The sequence below is a fragment of the Theropithecus gelada genome, chromosome 2 (assembly GCF_003255815.1).
Source record: "Theropithecus gelada isolate Dixy chromosome 2, Tgel_1.0, whole genome shotgun sequence".
Lineage (NCBI taxonomy): Eukaryota > Metazoa > Chordata > Mammalia > Primates > Cercopithecidae > Theropithecus > Theropithecus gelada.
In genome coordinates this window covers 118,295,174-118,313,918 of record NC_037669.1, presented here as the reverse complement: position 1 = coordinate 118,313,918, position 18,745 = coordinate 118,295,174, and the positions used below count along the sequence as shown (strand labels likewise).

The window sequence follows — 18,745 nt, the reverse complement described above, 5'->3', positions numbered from 1 at the left end:
CATCCATGTCCCTACAAAGGACACAAACTCATCCTTTTTTATGGCTGCATAGTATTCCATGGTGTATATATGCCACATTTTCTTAATCCAATCTGTCACTGATGGACATTTGGGTTGATTCCAAGTCTTTGCTATTGTGAATAGTGCTGCAATAAACATACGTGTGCATGTGTCTTTATAGCAGCATAATTTATAATCCTTTGGGTATATACCCAGTAATGGGATGGCTGGGTCATATGGTACATCTAGTTCTAGATCCTTGAGGAATCGCCATACTGTTTTCCATAATGGTTGAACTAGTTTACAATCCCACCAACAGTGTAAAAGTGTTCCTATTTCTCCACATCCTCTCCAGCACCTGTTGTTTCCTGACTTTTTAATGATCGCCATTCTAACTGGTGTGAGATGGTATCTCCTTGTGGTTTTGATTTGCATTTCTCTGATGCCCAGCAATGATGAGCATTTTTTCATGTGTCTGTTGGCTGTATGAATGTCTTCTTTTGAGAAATGTCTGTTCATATCCTTTGCCCACTGTTTGATGGGGTTGTTTGTTTTTTTCTTGTAAATTTGTTTGAGTTCTTTGTAGGTTCTGGATATTAGCCCTTTGTCAGATGAGTAGATTGCAAAAATTTTCTCCCATTCTGTAGGTTGCCTGTTCACTCTGATGGTAGTTTCTTTTGCTGTGCAGAAGCTCTTTAGTTTAATTAGATCCCATGTGTCAATTTTGGCTTTTGCTGCCATTGCTTTTGGCATTGTAGACATGAAGTCTTTGCCCATGCCTATGTCCTGAATGGTACTACCTAGGTTTTCTTCTAGGGTTTTTATGGTATTAGGTTTAACATTTAAGTCTCTAATCCATCTTGAATTAATTTTCGTATAAGGAGTAAGGAAAGGATCCAGTTTCAGCTTTCTACTTATGGCTAGCCAATTTTCCCAGCACCATTTATTAAATAGGAAATCCTTTCCCCATTTCTTGTTTCTCTCAGGTTTGTCAAAGATCAGATGGCTGTAGATGTGTGGTATTATTTCTGAGGACTCTGTCCTGTTCCATTGGTCTATATCTCTGTTTTGGTACCAGTACCATGCTGTTTTGGTTACTATAGCCTTGTAGTATAGTTTGAAGTCAGGTAGCGTGATGCCTCCAGCTTTGTTCTTTTGACTTAGGATTGTCTTGGCGATGCGGGCTCTTTTTTGGTTCCATATGAACTTTCAAGCAGTTTTTTCCAATTCTGTGAAGAAACTCATTGGTAGCTTGATGGGGATGGCATTGAATCTATAAATAACCTTGGGCAGGCCGGGCGCGGTGGCTCAAGCCTGTAATCCCAGCACTTTGGGAGGCCGAGACGGGCGGATCACGAGGTCAGGAGATCGAGACCATCCTGGCTGACACGGTGAAACCCCGTCTCTACTAAAAAATACAAAAACTTAGCCGGGCGTGGCGGCGGGCGCCTGTAGTCCCAGCTACTCGGGAGGCTGAGGCAGGAGAATGGCGTGAACCCGGGAGGCGGAGCTTGCAGTGAGCTGAGATCCGGCCACTGCACTCCAGCCTGGGTGACAGAGCGAGACTCTGTCTCAAAAAAAAATAAAAAATAAAAATAAATAAATAAATAACCTTGGGCAGTATGGCCATTTTCACGATATTGATTCTTCCTATCCGTGAGCATGGTATGTTCTTCCATTTGTTTGTGTCCTCTTTGATTTCACTGAGCAGTGGTTTGTAGTTCTCCTTGAAGAGGTCCTTTACATCCCTTGTAAGTTGGATTCCTAGGTATTTGATTCTCTTTGAAGCAATTGTGAATGGAAGTTCATTCATGATTTGGCTCTCTGTTTGTCTGTTACTGGTGTATAAGAATGCTTGTGATTTTTGCACATTAATTTTGTATCCTGAGACTTTGCTGAAGTTGCTTATCAGCTTAAGGAGATTTTGGGCTGAGACAATGGGGTTTTCTAAATATACAATCATGTCATCTGCAAAGAGGGACAATTTGACTTCTTCTTTTCCTAACTGAATACCCTTGATTTCTTTCTCTTGCCTGATTGCCCTAGCCAGAACTTCCAACACTATGTTGAATAGGAGTGGTGAGAGAGGGCATCCCTGTCTAGTGCCAGTTTTCAAAGGGAATTTTTCCAGTTTTTGCCCATTCAGTATGATATCGGCTGTGGGTTTGTCATAAATAGCTCTTATTATTTTGAGGTACATTCCATCAATACCGAATTTATTGAGCGTTTTTAGCATGAAGGGCTGTTGAATTTTGTCAAAAGCCTTTTCTGCATCTATTGAGATAATCATGTGGTTCTTGTCTTTGGTTCTGTTTATATGCTGGATTATGTTTATTGATTTGCGTATGTTGAACCAGACTTGTATCCCAGGGATGAAGCCCACTTGATCATGGTGGATAAGCTTTTTGATGTGCTGCTGGATCTGGTTTGCCAGTATTTTATTGAGGATTTTTGCATCAATGTTCATCAGGGATATTGGTCTAAAATTCTCTTTTTTGTGTGTTTCTCTGCCAGACTTTGGTATCAGGATGATGTTGGCCTCATAAAATGAGTTAGGGAGGATTCCCTCTTTTTCTATTGATTGGAATAGTTTCAGAAGGAATGGTACCAGCTCCTCCTTGTACCTCTGGTAGAATACAGCTGTGAATCCATCTGGTCCTGGACTTTTTTTGGTTGGTAGGCTATTAATTATTGCCTCAATTTCAGAGCCTGCTATTGGTCTATTCAGGGAATCAACTTCTTCCTGGTTTAGTCTTGGAAGAGTGTAAGTGTCCAGGAAATTATCCATTTCTTCTAGATTTTCTAGTTTATTTGCGTAGAGGTGTTTATAGTATTCTCTGATGGTAGTTTGTATTTCTGTGGGGTCAGTGGTGATATCCCCTTTATCATTTTTTATTGCATCTATTTGATTCTTCTCTCTTTTCTTCTTTATTAGTCTTGCTAGCGGTCTCTCAATTTTATTGATCTTTTCAAAAAACCAACTCCTGGATTCATTGATTTTTTGGTGGGTTTTTTGTATCTCTATCTCCTTCAGTTCTGCTCTGATCTTAGTTATTTCTTGCCTTCTGCTAACTTTTGAATGTGTTTGCTCTTGCTTCTCTAGTTCTTTTCATTGTGATGTTAGAGCATCAATTTTCGATCTTTCCTGCTTTCTCTTGTGGGCATTTAGTGCTATAAATTTCCCTCTACACACTGCTTTAAATGTGTCCCAGAGATTCTGGTATGTTGTATCTTTGTTCTCATTGGTTTCAAAGAATATCTTTATTTCTGCCTTCATTTTGTTATGTACCCAGTAGTCATTCAGGAGCAGGTTGTTCAGTTTCCATGTAGTTGAGCGGTTTTGATTGAGTTTCTTTTTTTTTTTTTTTTCCACAAAAGGAATTTTTATTTCTTGCTTTTAAACAAAATAAGATGCTCAAGAGCTTTTTTCTCCCCCCTCTAGAAACGAAGTCTCATTATGTTGCCTAGGCACGTCTTAAACTCCTGGCCTCAAATGATCCTCCCGCCTCAGCCTCCCAACCAAGGTGCTGGGATTACAGGTGTGAGCCACCACGCCCGGCCCAGAGTACTTTTTTTTTTTTTTACTGCAGAAAACATTTTCAGAACTTTAGAACTTTTCTAAAATACTACTTTGTCAGCTGAACAATATAGAAAAGTACAGAGGCAAGTGCCTGTCCAGAACTGCGTGGTGACTTAGAAGCGGGGCTTGCGCTTGCGGCCGGTGTACTGGGTGTCAGGTCTGACTTCCCTGCCCTGGCGCCTGTGCCGCTCCTTCTTCTCCAGCACCCATGCCCGGCTCTTCCTCACCATTCCCCGCCGCGACATCCTGAATGGGACCCTCTCATTGGTGAACACAGACTCCCTGGGTTCATCTGCATCCTGATTTTCACTCAGCCCCTCTGGTATAAAGGTCGAAGGCCCAGAAAACAAGCAGAGGTAGAATTTCTTTGCTTTGGCACTGTTAGGGTAGTCCACCACCATGCCACCGGAGAAGCCCGCCTTTGTGGCCTGGGTTGTGATCAGCTCCAACTGCTCTGAGTTCTCAGGGTATAGCTGCAGGACAGCTCGGGATCCCCGGACGAGAACAGAAAAAAGAGAAGCAAAAAAGCAGTACAGGCGCTTGGCAGGGTTTTCAGACTTCTTGTTAGCATTACACAGCCACTGCACAGCAGAAATGCTGATGCAACCGTCAAATGTGCCCGGCTTGAATGGGATGCCCTGGCCCATATCCCCCAGCAGTAGGTCTCCCTCTATCTCTCGGTCCACGGCCTCATCCAGCATGGCAGGGCTGATATCCAGGCCCACCCAATAGTGCCCTTCATCTGAGAGATAACTTCCACTCAGCCCAGTGCCACAGCCAATATCCAGCAGGTAACAGGGCTTATTCTCTGGCAGATAAAGAAGCTCCAGTGCTCGCCCAGCCATCCTGGTCTGGATATCAATCATCCGTGAGCCCCAAATTCCACGAGCTTTCCGGGCAACGCCAGCAACCGGGACAACTTGCCGCTTCCCGACCCCCGGACACCGCGCAGTACTCGGGCTCCCCTCACTTGCGAACGTATTTCCGGGCTTCTTTCTCATCATAAAACAGCTCCGGTGGTCCACCGTGCTCCGGACGCCCGCCGCGAGACGCCATACTCACGCCTCAGCAGCACGCCTGCCTTGATTGAGTTTCTTAGTCCTGAGTTCTAGTTTGATTGCACTGTGGTCTGAGAGTGAGTTTGTTATAATTTTTGTTCTTGTACATTTGCTGAGGAGTGCTTTACTTCCAGTTATGTGGTCAATTTTGGAATAAGTGCGATGTGGTGCTGAGAAGAATGTATATTCTGTTGATTTGGAGTGGAGAGTTCTATAGATGTCTATTAGGTCTGCTTGCTGCAGAGATGAGTTCAATTCCTGGATATCTTTGTTAACTTTCTGTCTCATTGATCTGTCTAATGTTGACAGTGGAGTGTTGAAGTCTCCCATTATTATTGTATGGGAGTCTAAGTGTCTTTGTAAGTCTCTAAGGACTTGCTTTATGAATCTGGGTGCTCCTGTATTGGGTGCATATATATTTAGGATAGTTAGCTCTTCCTGTTGAATTGATCCCTTTACCATTATGTAATGGCCTTCTTTGTCTCTTTTGATCTTTGATGGTTTAAAGTCTGTTTTATCACAGACTAGTATTGCAACCCCTGCTTTTTTTTGTTTTGTTCTCCATTTGCTTGGTAAATCTTCCTCCATCCCTTTATTTTGAGCCTATGTATGTCTCTGCATGTGAGATGGGTCTCCTGAATACAGCAGACTGATGGGTCTTGACTCTTTATCCAGTTTGCCAGTCTGTGTCTTTTAATTGGACCATTTAGTCCATTTACATTTAAGGTTAATATTGTTATGTGTGAACTTGATCCTGCCATTATGATATTAACTGGTTATTTTGCTCGTTAGTTGATGCAGTTTCTTCCTAGCCTCAATGGTCTTTACATTTTGGCATGTTTTTGCAATGGCTGGTACTGGTTGTTCCTTTGCATGTTTAGTGCTTCCTTCAGGGTCTCTTGTAAGGCAGGCCTGGTGGTGACAAAATCTCTAAACATTTGCTTATCTGTAAAGGATTTTATTTCTCCTTCACTTATGAAACTTAGTTTGGCTGGATATAAAATTCTGGGTTGAAAATTCTTTTCTTTAAGAATGTTGAATATTGGCCCCCACTCTCTTCTGGCTTGTAGCGTTTCTGCCGAGAGATCTGCTGTTAGTCTGATGGGCTTCCCTTTGTGGGTAACCCGACCTTTCTCTCTGGCTGCCCTTAAGATTTTTTCCTTCATTTCAACTTTGGTGAATCTGGCAATTATGTGTCTTGGAGTTGCTCTTCTCGAGGAGTATCTTTGTGGCGTTCTCTGTATTTCCTGGATTTGAATGTTGGCCTGCCCTACTAGGTTGGGGAAGTTCTCCTGGATGATATCCTGAAGAGTGTTTTCCAACTTGGTTCCATTTTCCCCCTCACTTTCAGGCACCCCAATCAGACGTAGATTTGGTCTTTTTACCTAATCCCATACTTCTTGCAGGCTTTGTTCATTTCTTTTTCTTCTTTTTTCTTTTGGTTTCTCTTCTCGCTTCATTTCATTCATTTGATCCTCAATTGCTGATACTCTTTCTTCCAGTTGATCGAGTCGGTTACTGAAGCTTGTGCATTTGTCACGTATTTCTCGTGTCATGGTTTTCATCTCTTTCATTTCGTTTATGACCTTCTCTGCATTAATTAGTCTAGCCGTCAATTCTTCCACTTTTTTTTCAAGATTTTTAGTTTCTTTGCGCTGGGTACGTAATTCCTCCTTTAGCTCTGAGAAATTTGATGGACTGAAGCCTTCTTCTCTCATCTCGTCAAAGTCATTCTCCGTCCAGCTTTGATCCGTTGCTGGCGATGAGCTGCGCTCCTTTGCCGGGGGAGATGCGCTCTTGTTTTTTGAATTTCCAGCTTTTCTGCCCTGCTTTTTCCCCATCTTTGTGGTTTTATCTGCCTCTGGTCTTTGATGATGGTGATGTACTGATGGGGTTTTGGTGTAGGTGTCCTTCCTGTTTGATAGTTTTCCTTCTAACAGTCAGGACCCTCAGCTGTAGGTCTGTTGGAGATTGCTTGAGGTCCACTCCAGACCCTGTTTGCCTGGGTAACAGCAGCAGAGGCTGCAGAAGATAGAATATTTCTGAACAGCAAGTGTACCTGTCTGATTCTTGCTTTGGAAGCTTCCTCTCAGGGGTGTACTCCACCCTGTGAGGTGTGGGGTGTCAGACTGCCCCTAGTGGGGGATGTCTCCCAGTTAGGCTACTCAGGGGTCAGGGACCCGCTTGAGCAGGGAGTCTGTCCCTTCTCAGATCTCAACCTCCATGTTGGGAGATCCACTGCTCTTTTCAAAGCTGTCAGACAGAGTCGTTTGCGTCTGCAGAGCTTTCTGCTGCTTTGTTATTGTTTTCTGTGCCCTGCCCCCAGAGGTGGAGTCTACAGAGACAGGCAGGTTTCCTTGAGCTGCTGTGAGCTCCACCCAGTTCGAGCTTCCCAGCAGCTTTGTTTACCTACTTAAGCCTCAGCAATGGCGGGCGCCCCTCCCCCAGCCTCGCTGCTGCCTTGCCGGTAGATCACAGACTGCTGTAATAGCAATGAGGGAGGCTCCGTGGGTGTGGGACCCTCCCGGCCAGGTGTGGGATATGATCTCCTGGTGTGCCTGTTTGCTCAAAGCGCAGTATTGGGGTGGGAGTTACCCGATTCTCCAGGTGTTGTGTGTCTCAGTTCCCCTGGCTAGGAAAAGGGATTCCCTTCCCCCTTGCGCTTCTCAGGTGAGGCAATGCCTCGCCCTGCTTCAGCTCTCGCTGGTCGGGCTGCAGCAGCTGACCAGTACCGATCGTCCGGCACTCCCCAGTGAGATGAACCCAGTACCTCAGTTGAAAATGCCGAAATCACCGGTCTTCTGTGTCGCTGGCGCTGGGAGTTGAAGACTGGAGCTGCTCCTATTCGGCCATCTTGCTCCGCCCCTCCTGCTTGTTTGTTTTTGAGATGGAGTCTCATTCTGTCACCCAGGCTGGAGTGCGGTGGTGTGATCTCGTCTCACTGCAACTTCTGCCTCCTAGGTTGCAGTGATACTCTTCCTTCGGCCTCCCGAGTAGCTGGGATTATAGCGGTGCACCATCACGCCTAACTGATTTTTGTATTTTTAATAGAGACGGGGGTTTCACCATGTTGGCCAGGCTGCTCTTGAACTCCTGACCACAGGTGTTCCACCCGCCTCGGCCTCCCAAAGTGCTGGCATTACAGGCGTGAGCCACCATGCCCAGCAATAATCATTTTCATGCCATAGCATCTACTGGCCTCCTCCTATAGCGACCAATGCAAAGAAGAGCAAACAAATCACTGCTTTGTTCACCTGTTAGCCTCAGAGCATGGCCAAATTCCTAGCACATATTAGGCAACCAAAAATATTTCTTGAATGAATAATCAAACAAATGAATAAATAGTTCCTAACATGTTTTAAAATAAGTTATTAACCTCGTGGCTAGCGGCAACATTTCCCTCTTTCCTATATCCTGTTTTTAATTAATAAGTTATTTTTCCTAACAGTAAATGTATTATGTTGTTGAAATTTTAGATACGACACAGAAAAGTGCAAAAGAGAAAATATAAAACCATGCATACCCTAAAGCCCAGAAGCAACCTCTGCTAATGTATTGGTATCCTTTCAGAGCTTTTTTCAATATATGTCTAGTACATCCTCCCATATTATAAATCTATGACTACTTGCCTATAGTCATGTGCTGTGTAACAATGTTTCCATCAATGACAGACTGCATCTAGGAAGGTAGTCCCATAAGATTATCATGGAGCTGAAAATTTTTCTATTGCCTAGTGGCGTCATAGCCGTCGTATGTTGTAGCACAACACATTACTTGCATGCCCTTAGTGATGGTGGTGTAAACAAATCTATTGCACTGTTAGTCATATAAAAGTATAGCACATACAATTATGTACAGCATACAATGCTTGATAGTAAGAAGTCACTTTGTTACTGTATTTATTATATTATACCTTTTATTTTTATTTTAGAGTGTACTCTTTCTACTTATGTATTTTTTAAAAAGATAACTGTAAAACACCCTCAGGCATGTCCTTCAGGAGGTATTCCAGAAGGTGTTGTTATCATAGGAGATGACAGCTCCATGCACCTTACTGCCCCCATCTCCCTGCGAGGTAAGATGTAGAGATGGAAGACAGTGTTATTGCTGATTCTGACCTTGTGTAGACCTGGGCTAATTGTGTTTGTGTCTTCGTTTTTAACAAAAAGTTTAAAAACTAAAACTAAAAATTGTTAAAAATACAGAAAAACTTATAGACTAAGAATATAAAGAAAGAAAATATGTTTGTACAGTTAGACAATGTGTTTCAGACTAAGTGTTATTACAAAGGAATCAGAAAGTTAAAAAAAATTAAAATGTTTTTCAAGTAAAAATGTTACAGTACGCTAAGGTTAATTTATTACTGAAGAAAGAAAAAATGTGGCCGGGTACAGTGGCTCAGGCCTGTAATCCCAGCACTGTGTGAGGCTGAGGCAGGCAGATCACGAAGTCAGGAGATTGAGACCAGCCTGGCCAACATGATGAAACCCCGTCCCTACCAAAAACATAAAAAATTAGCCAGGCGTGGTAGCACGCACCTGTAATCCCAGTTACTCAGGAGGCTGAGGCAGGAGAATTGCTTGAGCCCAGGAGGCGGAGGTTGCAGTGAGCCGAGATCATGCCACTGCACTCCAGCCTGGGCAACAGAGCAAGACTTTGTCTCAAAAAAAAAAAAAAAAGAAAAAAAAAAGTTTAGTAGATTTAGTGTAGCCTAAGTGTACAGTGTTTATAATGTCTACAGTAGTGTAGAGCAATGTCCTAAGGCCTTCACATTCACTCAATCAATCATTCACTCTCCCACATCCACTTCTAGTTCTGCAGGCTCCATTAATGGCCGGTGCCCTATACAAGCACACCATTTTTATCTTTTATATCGTATTTTTACTGTATACATACCATTGTGTTACAATTGCCTACAGTATTTAGTACAGTAACGTGCTGTACAGGTTTGTAACCTAGCAGCAATAAGCTATACCACCTAGCCTGGATGTGGAAGGCTATAACATCTAGGTTTGTGAAAGCACAATCCAATATTTGCACAATGACAGCATCACCTGACGACACATTTCTCAGAACACATCCCCATCATTGTTAAGCGGCACATGATTGTATTTCAGTGTAGTCTCTGAAAGTGGCAGTGCTCTGGGAACACTTATGTATAAAGTCTCCAATACCTGGTATGAATGAGTGAGTTTGTCAAAGTGTTTTTACCATTGACTGAAAAGATCTGCATAACCTGAAACTCAGAGTCATCGGGACAAATGGAAAACGTTTTTGAGAAGGAGGAAATGAAGCTAAACTTTACCCATTGTAAAATTGAGGCTGGGCGCAGTGGCTCACGCCTGTAATCTCAGCACTTTGGAAGGCCAAAGCCGGTGGATCACCTGAGGTCAGCAGTTCCAGACCAGTCTGGCCAACACGGTGAAACCCCATGTCTATTAAAATACAAAAATCAGCCAGGCGTGGTGGTGAGCATCTGTAATCCCAGCTACTTGGGAGGCTGAATCTCTTGAACCCGGAAGGCGGAGGTTGCAATGAGCCGAGATCGCACTACTGCACTACAGCCTGGGTGACAAGAGCAAAACTCTGTCTCAAAAAATAATAAAAAATAAAATAAAATAAATTGAGCCACAGCTGGCCTTGATGATGAACATCAAGTCAGTACGGCTTAATGCAGAATCCTAATAACAATGGTCCTGTCTTGCTAAAGAAGTAAAGCAAACAAAGACCCCCGTAACATTACCTGCATTTATATGTAAGAAGAAGGACAAAGAGGTTTTTTTTTTTTTTTCAAAAGTTGTTTTAAAATTCATAGTCATCCAGCTTTCACTTTTGAAATTAATGTTAGCTTGTTTCCACAAAAAGTGTGAGGAAATGAGTCAGGACAGAGTAAAAGGGTGGAGTGGGAGGGTTGGGGAGAGAGAGAAAGAGAAAGAGAGAGAGAGAGAGAACTCATCTGAGGAATAGAGGCAGGGTGATTATGTCTGAGTAGTTTTACTATCCTACACCTGGGTTTCCTGAGACTGGGAAAGTTCCAGGAATAGAAGCTGCCTTGAGAGCTTCCTATTGGCATTCTTTCCTATTAATTTGGCTTTTTGCAAGTTATTAGGCAACTTAAGTTGTTTAACTTTAACAGCGTTCTGTTTTTCTGTGGTTTCTGGATTATGTAATACCTAATCAAAGAATAAACAACCAAGGAAAATAAGTTTTTCTTCATACTTTGGCAAGTGTATTCAAAAGGCAAAGATCTAGATCTGAGAAACAGTTTGGTAAAAGTGAAGGTGCAATTAGAAAACTAAATATCACAGAAATGAACTGGCTGGCCTCTCCAGGGAGGTTTTCAAGGTGATAAATTTTCAGTGAAATGAATCATACATGCTTTTATGGTCACTGGTCAGAGTGAAGGTTACTCGGTAGAAAAGCAGTGTTGTTTTGATTCTACTAGTCTGATGGTGAGAATGCCCTTGAATTCAAATTAAAGAAATGTTTATTGCTGGTGCCTACAGCACTGATATATGACTTTGTTTTGCAGTTAAACTCAGATCACTTTTCATGCTATTGGGAACTTATTTTTCAGCCCACAAGATGGAAGAACAGATGATTTAACTGATATTAAATAGAGGCTGTTATTACCTTTTGTATGGTCACTTTTTGACCTCAGTTGAACCTATGAGAAATGCAAACAAAACTGTGTATACATTTAAATATGAAGTGAATTCTTCAGGCAGAAAGCACAAGGTTATAGCCATAATGTAGAAGAAAAAACAATAAAAAGGTAACCCCAAAGCAGGTACCACCCTCATACCTGGTTTGATTTATGTGATCTTGGAGACGATTGCCACACCTAAAATGCAGATAATAATAAATATTTATCCTATCTGCCTCATGGAGACTCACACGAAGTACTGATGGGTGCACTTTCACAATAATTTGCCTTCTTTTCACATTAACCTCGCTAAGCATTATGCTAAGTGCATTGTATTTTATATCTATTCTTCTTAACTATTCTGCAAGCTGAGTGTCCTCTCTCTCCTCTCTCTCTCTTTCTCTTTTTTTCCCTCTCTTTCTCTCTGTCTCTCTCATAGAAGGAGAAATTAAAACTCAGAGACTATAAGTAATTTTTTTCAAGGTGTAAATGAATGATTTGAGATCACAAGACTGAGAAAAATAGACTATTCTTTATGAGGAAATATAGGTCATGTAGCTTTGGATTGATACTCTTTTCACTTGGTTATTTTATCTGACAAAATTCAGATGAAAAAGCAGAGAGACTTACTTTTTCACCTTAAATCATTTTTTCCTAGGAAATGTTAAAAGAAAAATCATTGCTAAAAATAACTTTTTTTTGCTTTCATTTAAATGCTTTTCTAGTTTGTACAATACTTCTCAAACATAATCTCTGCTGGAATGCTTTTTAATTTTTTACCTTTAGCTCCTAGCAAATATGAATTTGTTTTTTGTTGTGGTTGTAAGGCCCAACAAAGCAAATTAAAATGTTAAGAAGAAATATACAGAAGTGAACCTCTACCACACCACCTTAGACAATTGGCCGAAGTCAGCATCACCAGCAAAGGGACGAATCAACATCATGTGCCTCCTAGCATGCTGCACTGAGCAGAACACAACAATACTTGAATGATATTCCTGACAAAGGTTGTATAACCTCAATCTGTAATGGTCTGACAACCCCAGATTGAGGGACATTCTAGTAAATGACTCATCTGTACTCTTCAAAAATGTCCATATCATGAAACACGGTAAGACTGAGGAACTCTTTGAGAATAATGGAGACTAAAAGGCCGTGACGGCTGAATGCAGCACCTGATCCAAGACTTTCATTCGTTATAAAGGACATTATCGGAATAATTGGCTAGATCTGAATAAGGTCTGTACATCAGATGGTAGAATTAGATCAATGTTAATGTTTTAATTTGATTATTGTTGCATGGTTATATAAAAGAATATACTAAAATATTTAAGTACTAAAGGGTATCATGCCTGCAACTTATTCTCAAAAAACTCAGAAAATGTGTTGAGAAAGAAAAAAAAAAAAAAAGCAAACAATGCAGTAAAATGTTAATGTTTGGGTAATTCCAGATGGAGAGCACTCAGGGATTCTTAGTAATAATCTTGCAACTTCTCTGTAAGATGGAAATTGTGTAAAGTTTTTTTTCTTTTTTCTTTTTGAGATGGAGTTTTGCTCTTGTTGCCCAGACTGGAGTGCAAGTGCACAATCTCGGCTAACTGCAAGCTCCGCCTCCTGTGTTCAAGCGATTCTCCTACCTCAGCCTCCTGAGTAGCTGGGATTACAGGCGTGTGCCACAACGCCCAGCTAATTTTTATATTTCTAGTAGAGACGGGGTTTCACCATGTTGGTCAGGCTGGTCTGAATGCCTGACCTCATGATCTGCCCACCTTGGCCTTCCAAAGTGCTGGGATTACAGGCATGAGCCACTGAGCCCAGTCAGTGTAAAAAATTTTTTAAAAACCTTCTTAAGGTGTGTATATGCAAATTTATCTTTTTATTTTTAATATTTTTAAATTCTTAATTTTTAAATTTTTGTGGGTACACACTAGGTGTATATATTTATAGGGTACATGAGATGTTTTGATACTGGTATGCAATGTGTAATAAGCATATCAGGGAGAATGGAGTATCCATCCCCTCAAGCATTTATCCTTTGTATTATAATCAATCCAATTACACTCTTTTCATTATTTTTAAATGTACAGTTACTATTAACTATAGTTGTCCTGTTGTGCTATCAAAGAGTAGATCTTATTCATTGAATCTAACTATTTCTTTGGACCCATTAACCATACTCATCTCCTCCACCCACCCCCAAGTCCCAACTACCTTCGGAGCCTCTGGTAAGCAACCTTCTTCTCTGTATGTCTGTGAGTTCAACTGTTTTCATTTTAGATCCCACAAGTAAGCAAGAACATGAATGTTTCTCTTTTTGTGCCTGGCTTATTTCACTTAACATAATAATCTCCAGTCCATTCATGCTGTTGCAAATGACAAGATCTCATTCTTTTTTTATGGTGGAACAGTACTCTATTATGAATATGTACTACATTTTCTTTTTAACTTTTATTTTAAGTTCAGGGGTACATGTGCAGCATGTGCAGGTTTGTTATATAGGTAAATGTGTGTCATAAGGATTTGTTGTACAGATTATTTCATCACTCAGGAATTAAGTCTAGTATCCATTAGTTATTTTTCCTGATCCTTTCCCTTCCCCCACCCTCCACCTTCTGATAGGCCCCAGTGGGTATCGTTCCCCTCTATTGGGTCCATGTGTTGTCCTTATTTAGCTTCCATTTATAAGTGAGAATATACAGTATTTGGTTGTCTGTTCCTGTGTTAGTTTGCTAAAGATAATGGTCTCCAGCTCCATCCATGTTCCTGCAAAGGACATGAGTTCATCCCTTTTTATGGCTGCATAGTATTCCATTGTATACATGTACCACATTTTCTTTATTCAGTCTATCATTGATGGGCATTTGGGTTGATTCCATGTCTTTGCTATTGTGGATGGTGCTGCAATGATCATATACTCATTCATGTATCTTTATAATAGAACAATTTATAATTTTTTTTTGAGACAGAGTCTCATTCTGTTGCCCAGGTTGGAGTGCAATGGTGTGATCTCGGCTCACAGCAACCTCTGCCTCCCAGGTTCAAGTGATTCTCCTGCCTCAGCCTCCCAATATCTGAGATTACAGGCATGTGCCACCATGCCCGGCTAATTTTGTGTTTTTAGTAGAGATGGGATTTCTCCATGTTAGTCAGGCTGGTCTTGAACTCCCAACCTCATTTGATACTCCCACCTCGGTCTCCAAAACTGCTGGAATTACAGGAGTGAGCCACCACTCCCAGTCAACAATTTATATTTCTTTGGGTATGTACCCAGTAATAGAATTGCTGGGTCAAGTGGTATTTCTAACTTTATGTTTTTGAGGAATCACCACACTATCTTCCACAATGATTGAACTAATTTATACACCCACTAACAGTGTATAAACATTCCTTTTTTTCCACAACCTTGCCAGCATCCATTTTTTTTGACTTTTTAATAATAGCCATTCTGACTGGTGTGTGATAGTATCTCATTATAGTTTTGAATTGCATTTTTCTAATGTTCATTGATGTTGAGTTTTTCTTCATAGCTTTTTGGCCACATGTATGTCTTCTTTTGAGAAGTGTCTGTTTATGTCCTTTGCCCACTTGTTAATGAGGGTTTTTTTCCTTGTAAATTTAAGTTCCTAATAGATGCTGGATATTAGACCTTTGTCAGATGCATAGTTTGCAAAAATTTTCTCTCATTCTGTAGGTTGACTGTTTACTCTGTTGACAGTTTCTTTTGCTATGCAGAGCTCTTAAGTTTAATTAGATCCCATTTGCCCATTTTTGCTTTTGTTGTTGCAATTGTTTTTGGTGTCTTCATCATGAAATCTTTTCCCATGCCTACGTCCTGGATGGTATTGCCTAGGTTGTCTTCGAGAGTTTTTATAATTTTGGGTTTTACATTTAAATCTTTAATCTATCTTGAGTTGATTTTTGTATATAGTATAAGGAAGGGGCCCAGTTTCAATTTTCTGCATATGACTATCCAGTTACCCCAGCACCATTTATTGAATAGGGAGTCCTTTCCTCATTGCTTGTTTTGTCAGTTTTGTCAAAGATCTGATGGTTGTAGGTGTGCAGCCTTATTTCTTTGTTCTCTACTCTGTTCCCTTGGTCTATGGGTCTGTTCTTGTACTAGCATCATACTGTTTTGGTTACTGTAGCCCTGTAGTATAGTTTTAAGTCAGGTAGCATGATGTGTCCAGCTTTATTCTTTTTGCTTAGGATTGCCTTGGCTATTCAGGCTCATTTTTGGTTTTATATGAATTTTAAAATAGTTATTTCTAGTTCTGTGAAGAATGCCAGTGGTAGTTTAATGGGAATAGCATTGAATCTATAAATTGCTTTGGGAAGTATGGCCATTTTAACAATATTGCTTCTTCTTATCCTTCCTTTTCCATCTGTCAGTTCCATCTCTAATTTCTTTGAGCAGTGGTTTGTAGTTATCCCTGTATAGATCTTTCACTTCCCTTTACATTTTCTTTACCCATTCATCTGTTGATAGACACTTAGGCTGCTTCTAAATCTTAACTATTGTGAACTGTGCTGCAACAAACATGAGAGTGCAGAGATCTCTTCAATATACTGATTTCCTTTCTTTTGAGTATATACCTAGCAGTGGGATTGTTCTATTTTTGTTACGGTATGTTATGATAGCTCTATTTAGTTTTTTGAGGAACCTCCAAAGTGTTCTCCATAGTGGTTGTATTAATTTACATTCCCACCAACATTGTATGAGGTTTCCCTTTTCTCCACATCCTCACGAGCATTTGTTACTGCCTATCTTTTGGCTACAAGACATTTTAACTGGGGTGAGATAATATCTCATTGTAGTTTTGATTTGCATTTCTCTAGTGATCAATAATGCTGAGCACCTTTTCATATTCCTGTTTGCTATTCATGTATCTTCTAAGTAATGCCTATTCAAATCTTTTGGCCATTTTTTGATTGGATTATTGGAGTTTTTTCCTATAGAGTTGTTTGAGTTCCTTATGTATTCTGGTTATTAATGCTTTGTCAGAGTGGTAGTTTGCAAATATTCTCTCCCATTCTGTAGGTTATCTCTTTACTTTGTTCATTATTTCCTTTGCCATGCAGAAGCTTTTTTTTCTTTTCTTTCTTTCTTTCTTTTTTTTTTTTGAGATGGAGTCTCACTGTGTCACCCAGGCTGTAGTGCAATGGCATGATCGCAGCTCACTGCAAGCTCCGCCTCCCAGTTTCACACCATTCTCCTGCCTCAGCCTCCAGAATAGTTGGGACTACAGGCGCCCACCACCATGTCCAGCTAATTTTGTGTGTGTGTGTGTGTGTGTGTGTGTGTGTGTGTTTTAGTAGAAATGGAGTTACACCATATTAGCCAGGATGGTCTCGATCTCCCGACCTCGTGATCCACCTGCCTCAGCCTCCAAAAGTGCTGGGATTACAGGTGTGAGCCACCGTGCCTGGCCACTGTGCAGAAGCTTTTTAACTTGATGTGATACCACTTGCTCATTTTTGCTTTGGTTGCATATGCTTGTGGAGTATTGCTCAAGAAATCTTTGCCCAGACCAATGTCATGGAGATTTTCCCCAGTGTTTTCTTGTAGTAACTTCATAGTTGAGGTCTTAGATTTAAGTCTTTAATCCATTTTGGATTGATTTTTGTATGTGGTGAGAGATAGGGGTCTAGTTTCATTCTTCTGCATATGGTTATCCAGTTTTCCCAGCACCATTCATTGAAGAAACTGTCTTTTCCCCAGTGCATGTTCTTGGCACCTTTGTTAAAAATGAGTTCACAGTAGCTGTGTGGATTTGCTTCTGAGTTATTGATTCTGTTTCATTGATCTATGTGTCTGTTTTTATGCCAATACCATGCTGTTTTGGTTACTGTAGCTCAAGTAAGGTATTGTGATTCCGCCAGTTTTGTTATTTTTGCTTGGGAGAGTGACACGGTTTGAATCTGTATCTGCACCCAAGTCTCAAGTTGAATTGTGATCCTCATTGTTGGAGGTGAAGTATGGCAAGAGGTGAGTGAATCATGGGGGCAGATTTCCCACTTGCTGTTCTCATGATAGTGAATGAGTTCTCACAAAATATGGTTGTTTAAAAGTGTGTGGCAGTTCCCCCACTTTTTCCTGCTTCAGCCATATAAGACATGTTTGACTCCTCTTCACCTTCCACCATGACTGAAAGTTTCCTGAGCTGTCCCAAGAAGCCTCTATGTTTCCTGTATAGCCTGCAGAACCATGAACCAATTTAACTTCTTTACTTTATAAATTACCCAGTCTTGGGTCTTTCTTTATAGCAGTGCAAGAATGAACTAATACAGATAGCTTTGGTTATTCTGGGTTTCTTATGGTTTAGTACAAATTTTAGAATAGTTTTTTTTCTATTTATGTGAAGAATGTCATTGGTATTTTGATAGGGATTGCATTAAATCTGCACATTGCTCTGGGTAGTATGGACATTTTAACAATGTTGATTCTTCCAATCCATGAACATGGAACAGTTTTTCATTTTTTGGTATCTTCTTCTATTTCTTCATTAGTATTTTATAGTTTTTATTATAGAGATCTTTCACTTCTTTGGTTAAGTTAATTTCTAGATATTTAATTTTATTTGTGAGTATTGTCAATGAGATTACCTTTTAAATTTCTTTTCCAAATTGTTCACTGTTGGCATATATAAATGCTATTGATTTTCATATGTTGCTTTTGTATCCTGCAAATTTACTGAATTTATCAGTTCTAATAGTTTTTTTGTGTGTGTGTGTTATCTTTCGGCTTTTCAAAATATAAGATCATATCATCTGCAAACAGAATAATTTGAGTTCTTCCTTTCCAATTTGGATGCCCTTTATTTCTTTCTCCTGTCTGATTGCTCTAACAAGGACTTCCAGTACTGTGTTGAATAACAGTGGTGAAAGCAGGCAACCTTGTTGTGTTCCAGACCTTAGAGGAAAGGTGAAAGCCTTTTCCCTATTCAGAATGATACTAGCTGAGGGTCTATCATATATGGCTTTTATTATGTTGAGGTATGTTCCTTCTATACACAATTTTTTGAGGGTTTTTATAATGAAGGGATGTTGAATTTCATCAAATGTTTTTTCAGCATCAATTGAAATGATCATATGGTTTTCATCCTTCATTCTGTTGATATGATGTATTATATTGATTGATTTGTGTATATTGAACCATCCTTGCATCCCTGGGATGAACTGCACTTGGTGATGATGAATAATCTTTCTAATGTATTATTGAATTCAATTTGCTATTATTTTGTTGAGGATTTTTGCATCAATGTTCATCAGAGATATTGGCTTGTAATTTCCTTTTCTTGATGTGTTTTTTTTTCTGGTTTTGGAATGAAGGTAATACTGGTCTCATAGAATGGGTTTAGAAGTGTTCCTTCCTCCTCTATTTTTCAGAATAGTTTGAGTAGGATTGGTATTAGGTCTTCTTAAAATGTTTGGTAGAATTCAGCAGTGAAACCATCAGGT

General features: G+C 40.3%; 1 protein-coding gene and 1 long non-coding RNA gene across 2 annotated transcripts in view; both read right to left on the bottom strand.

The window, feature by feature from the left end:
* Positions 1–3,620: 3,620 nt before the first annotated feature.
* LOC112618868 (probable 18S rRNA (guanine-N(7))-methyltransferase) lies at positions 3,621–4,636 on the bottom strand. Its single transcript, XM_025376475.1, has 2 exons — positions 4,551–4,636; positions 3,621–4,453 (listed from the first exon to the last, which is right to left on the bottom strand). Exons 1-2 carry the CDS (start codon positions 4,634–4,636, stop codon positions 3,694–3,696), a joined length of 846 nt encoding a protein of 281 aa, XP_025232260.1. The 3' UTR covers positions 3,621–3,693.
* A 3,901-nt stretch (positions 4,637–8,537) lies between these two features.
* LOC112619733 overlaps positions 8,538–18,745 on the bottom strand; it is a 37,474-nt gene continuing 27,266 nt past the window's right edge. Inside the window, exon 4 of the long non-coding RNA XR_003118287.1 lies at positions 8,538–8,706. This is a non-coding gene — a long non-coding RNA (uncharacterized LOC112619733). The remainder of the gene's footprint in view (positions 8,707–18,745) is intronic.

Bases quoted from the DNA above. Each gene is read 5' to 3' on its own strand.
- LOC112618868 (XM_025376475.1), bottom strand. From the start codon at position 4,636: ATGGCGTCTCGCGGCGGGCGTCCGGAGCACGGTGGACCACCGGAGCTG. The intron at 4,454-4,550 runs GTGAGGGGAGCC...TGGAATTTGGGG, and splicing joins GCCCGGAAATACGTTCGCAA to CTCACGGATGATTGATATCC.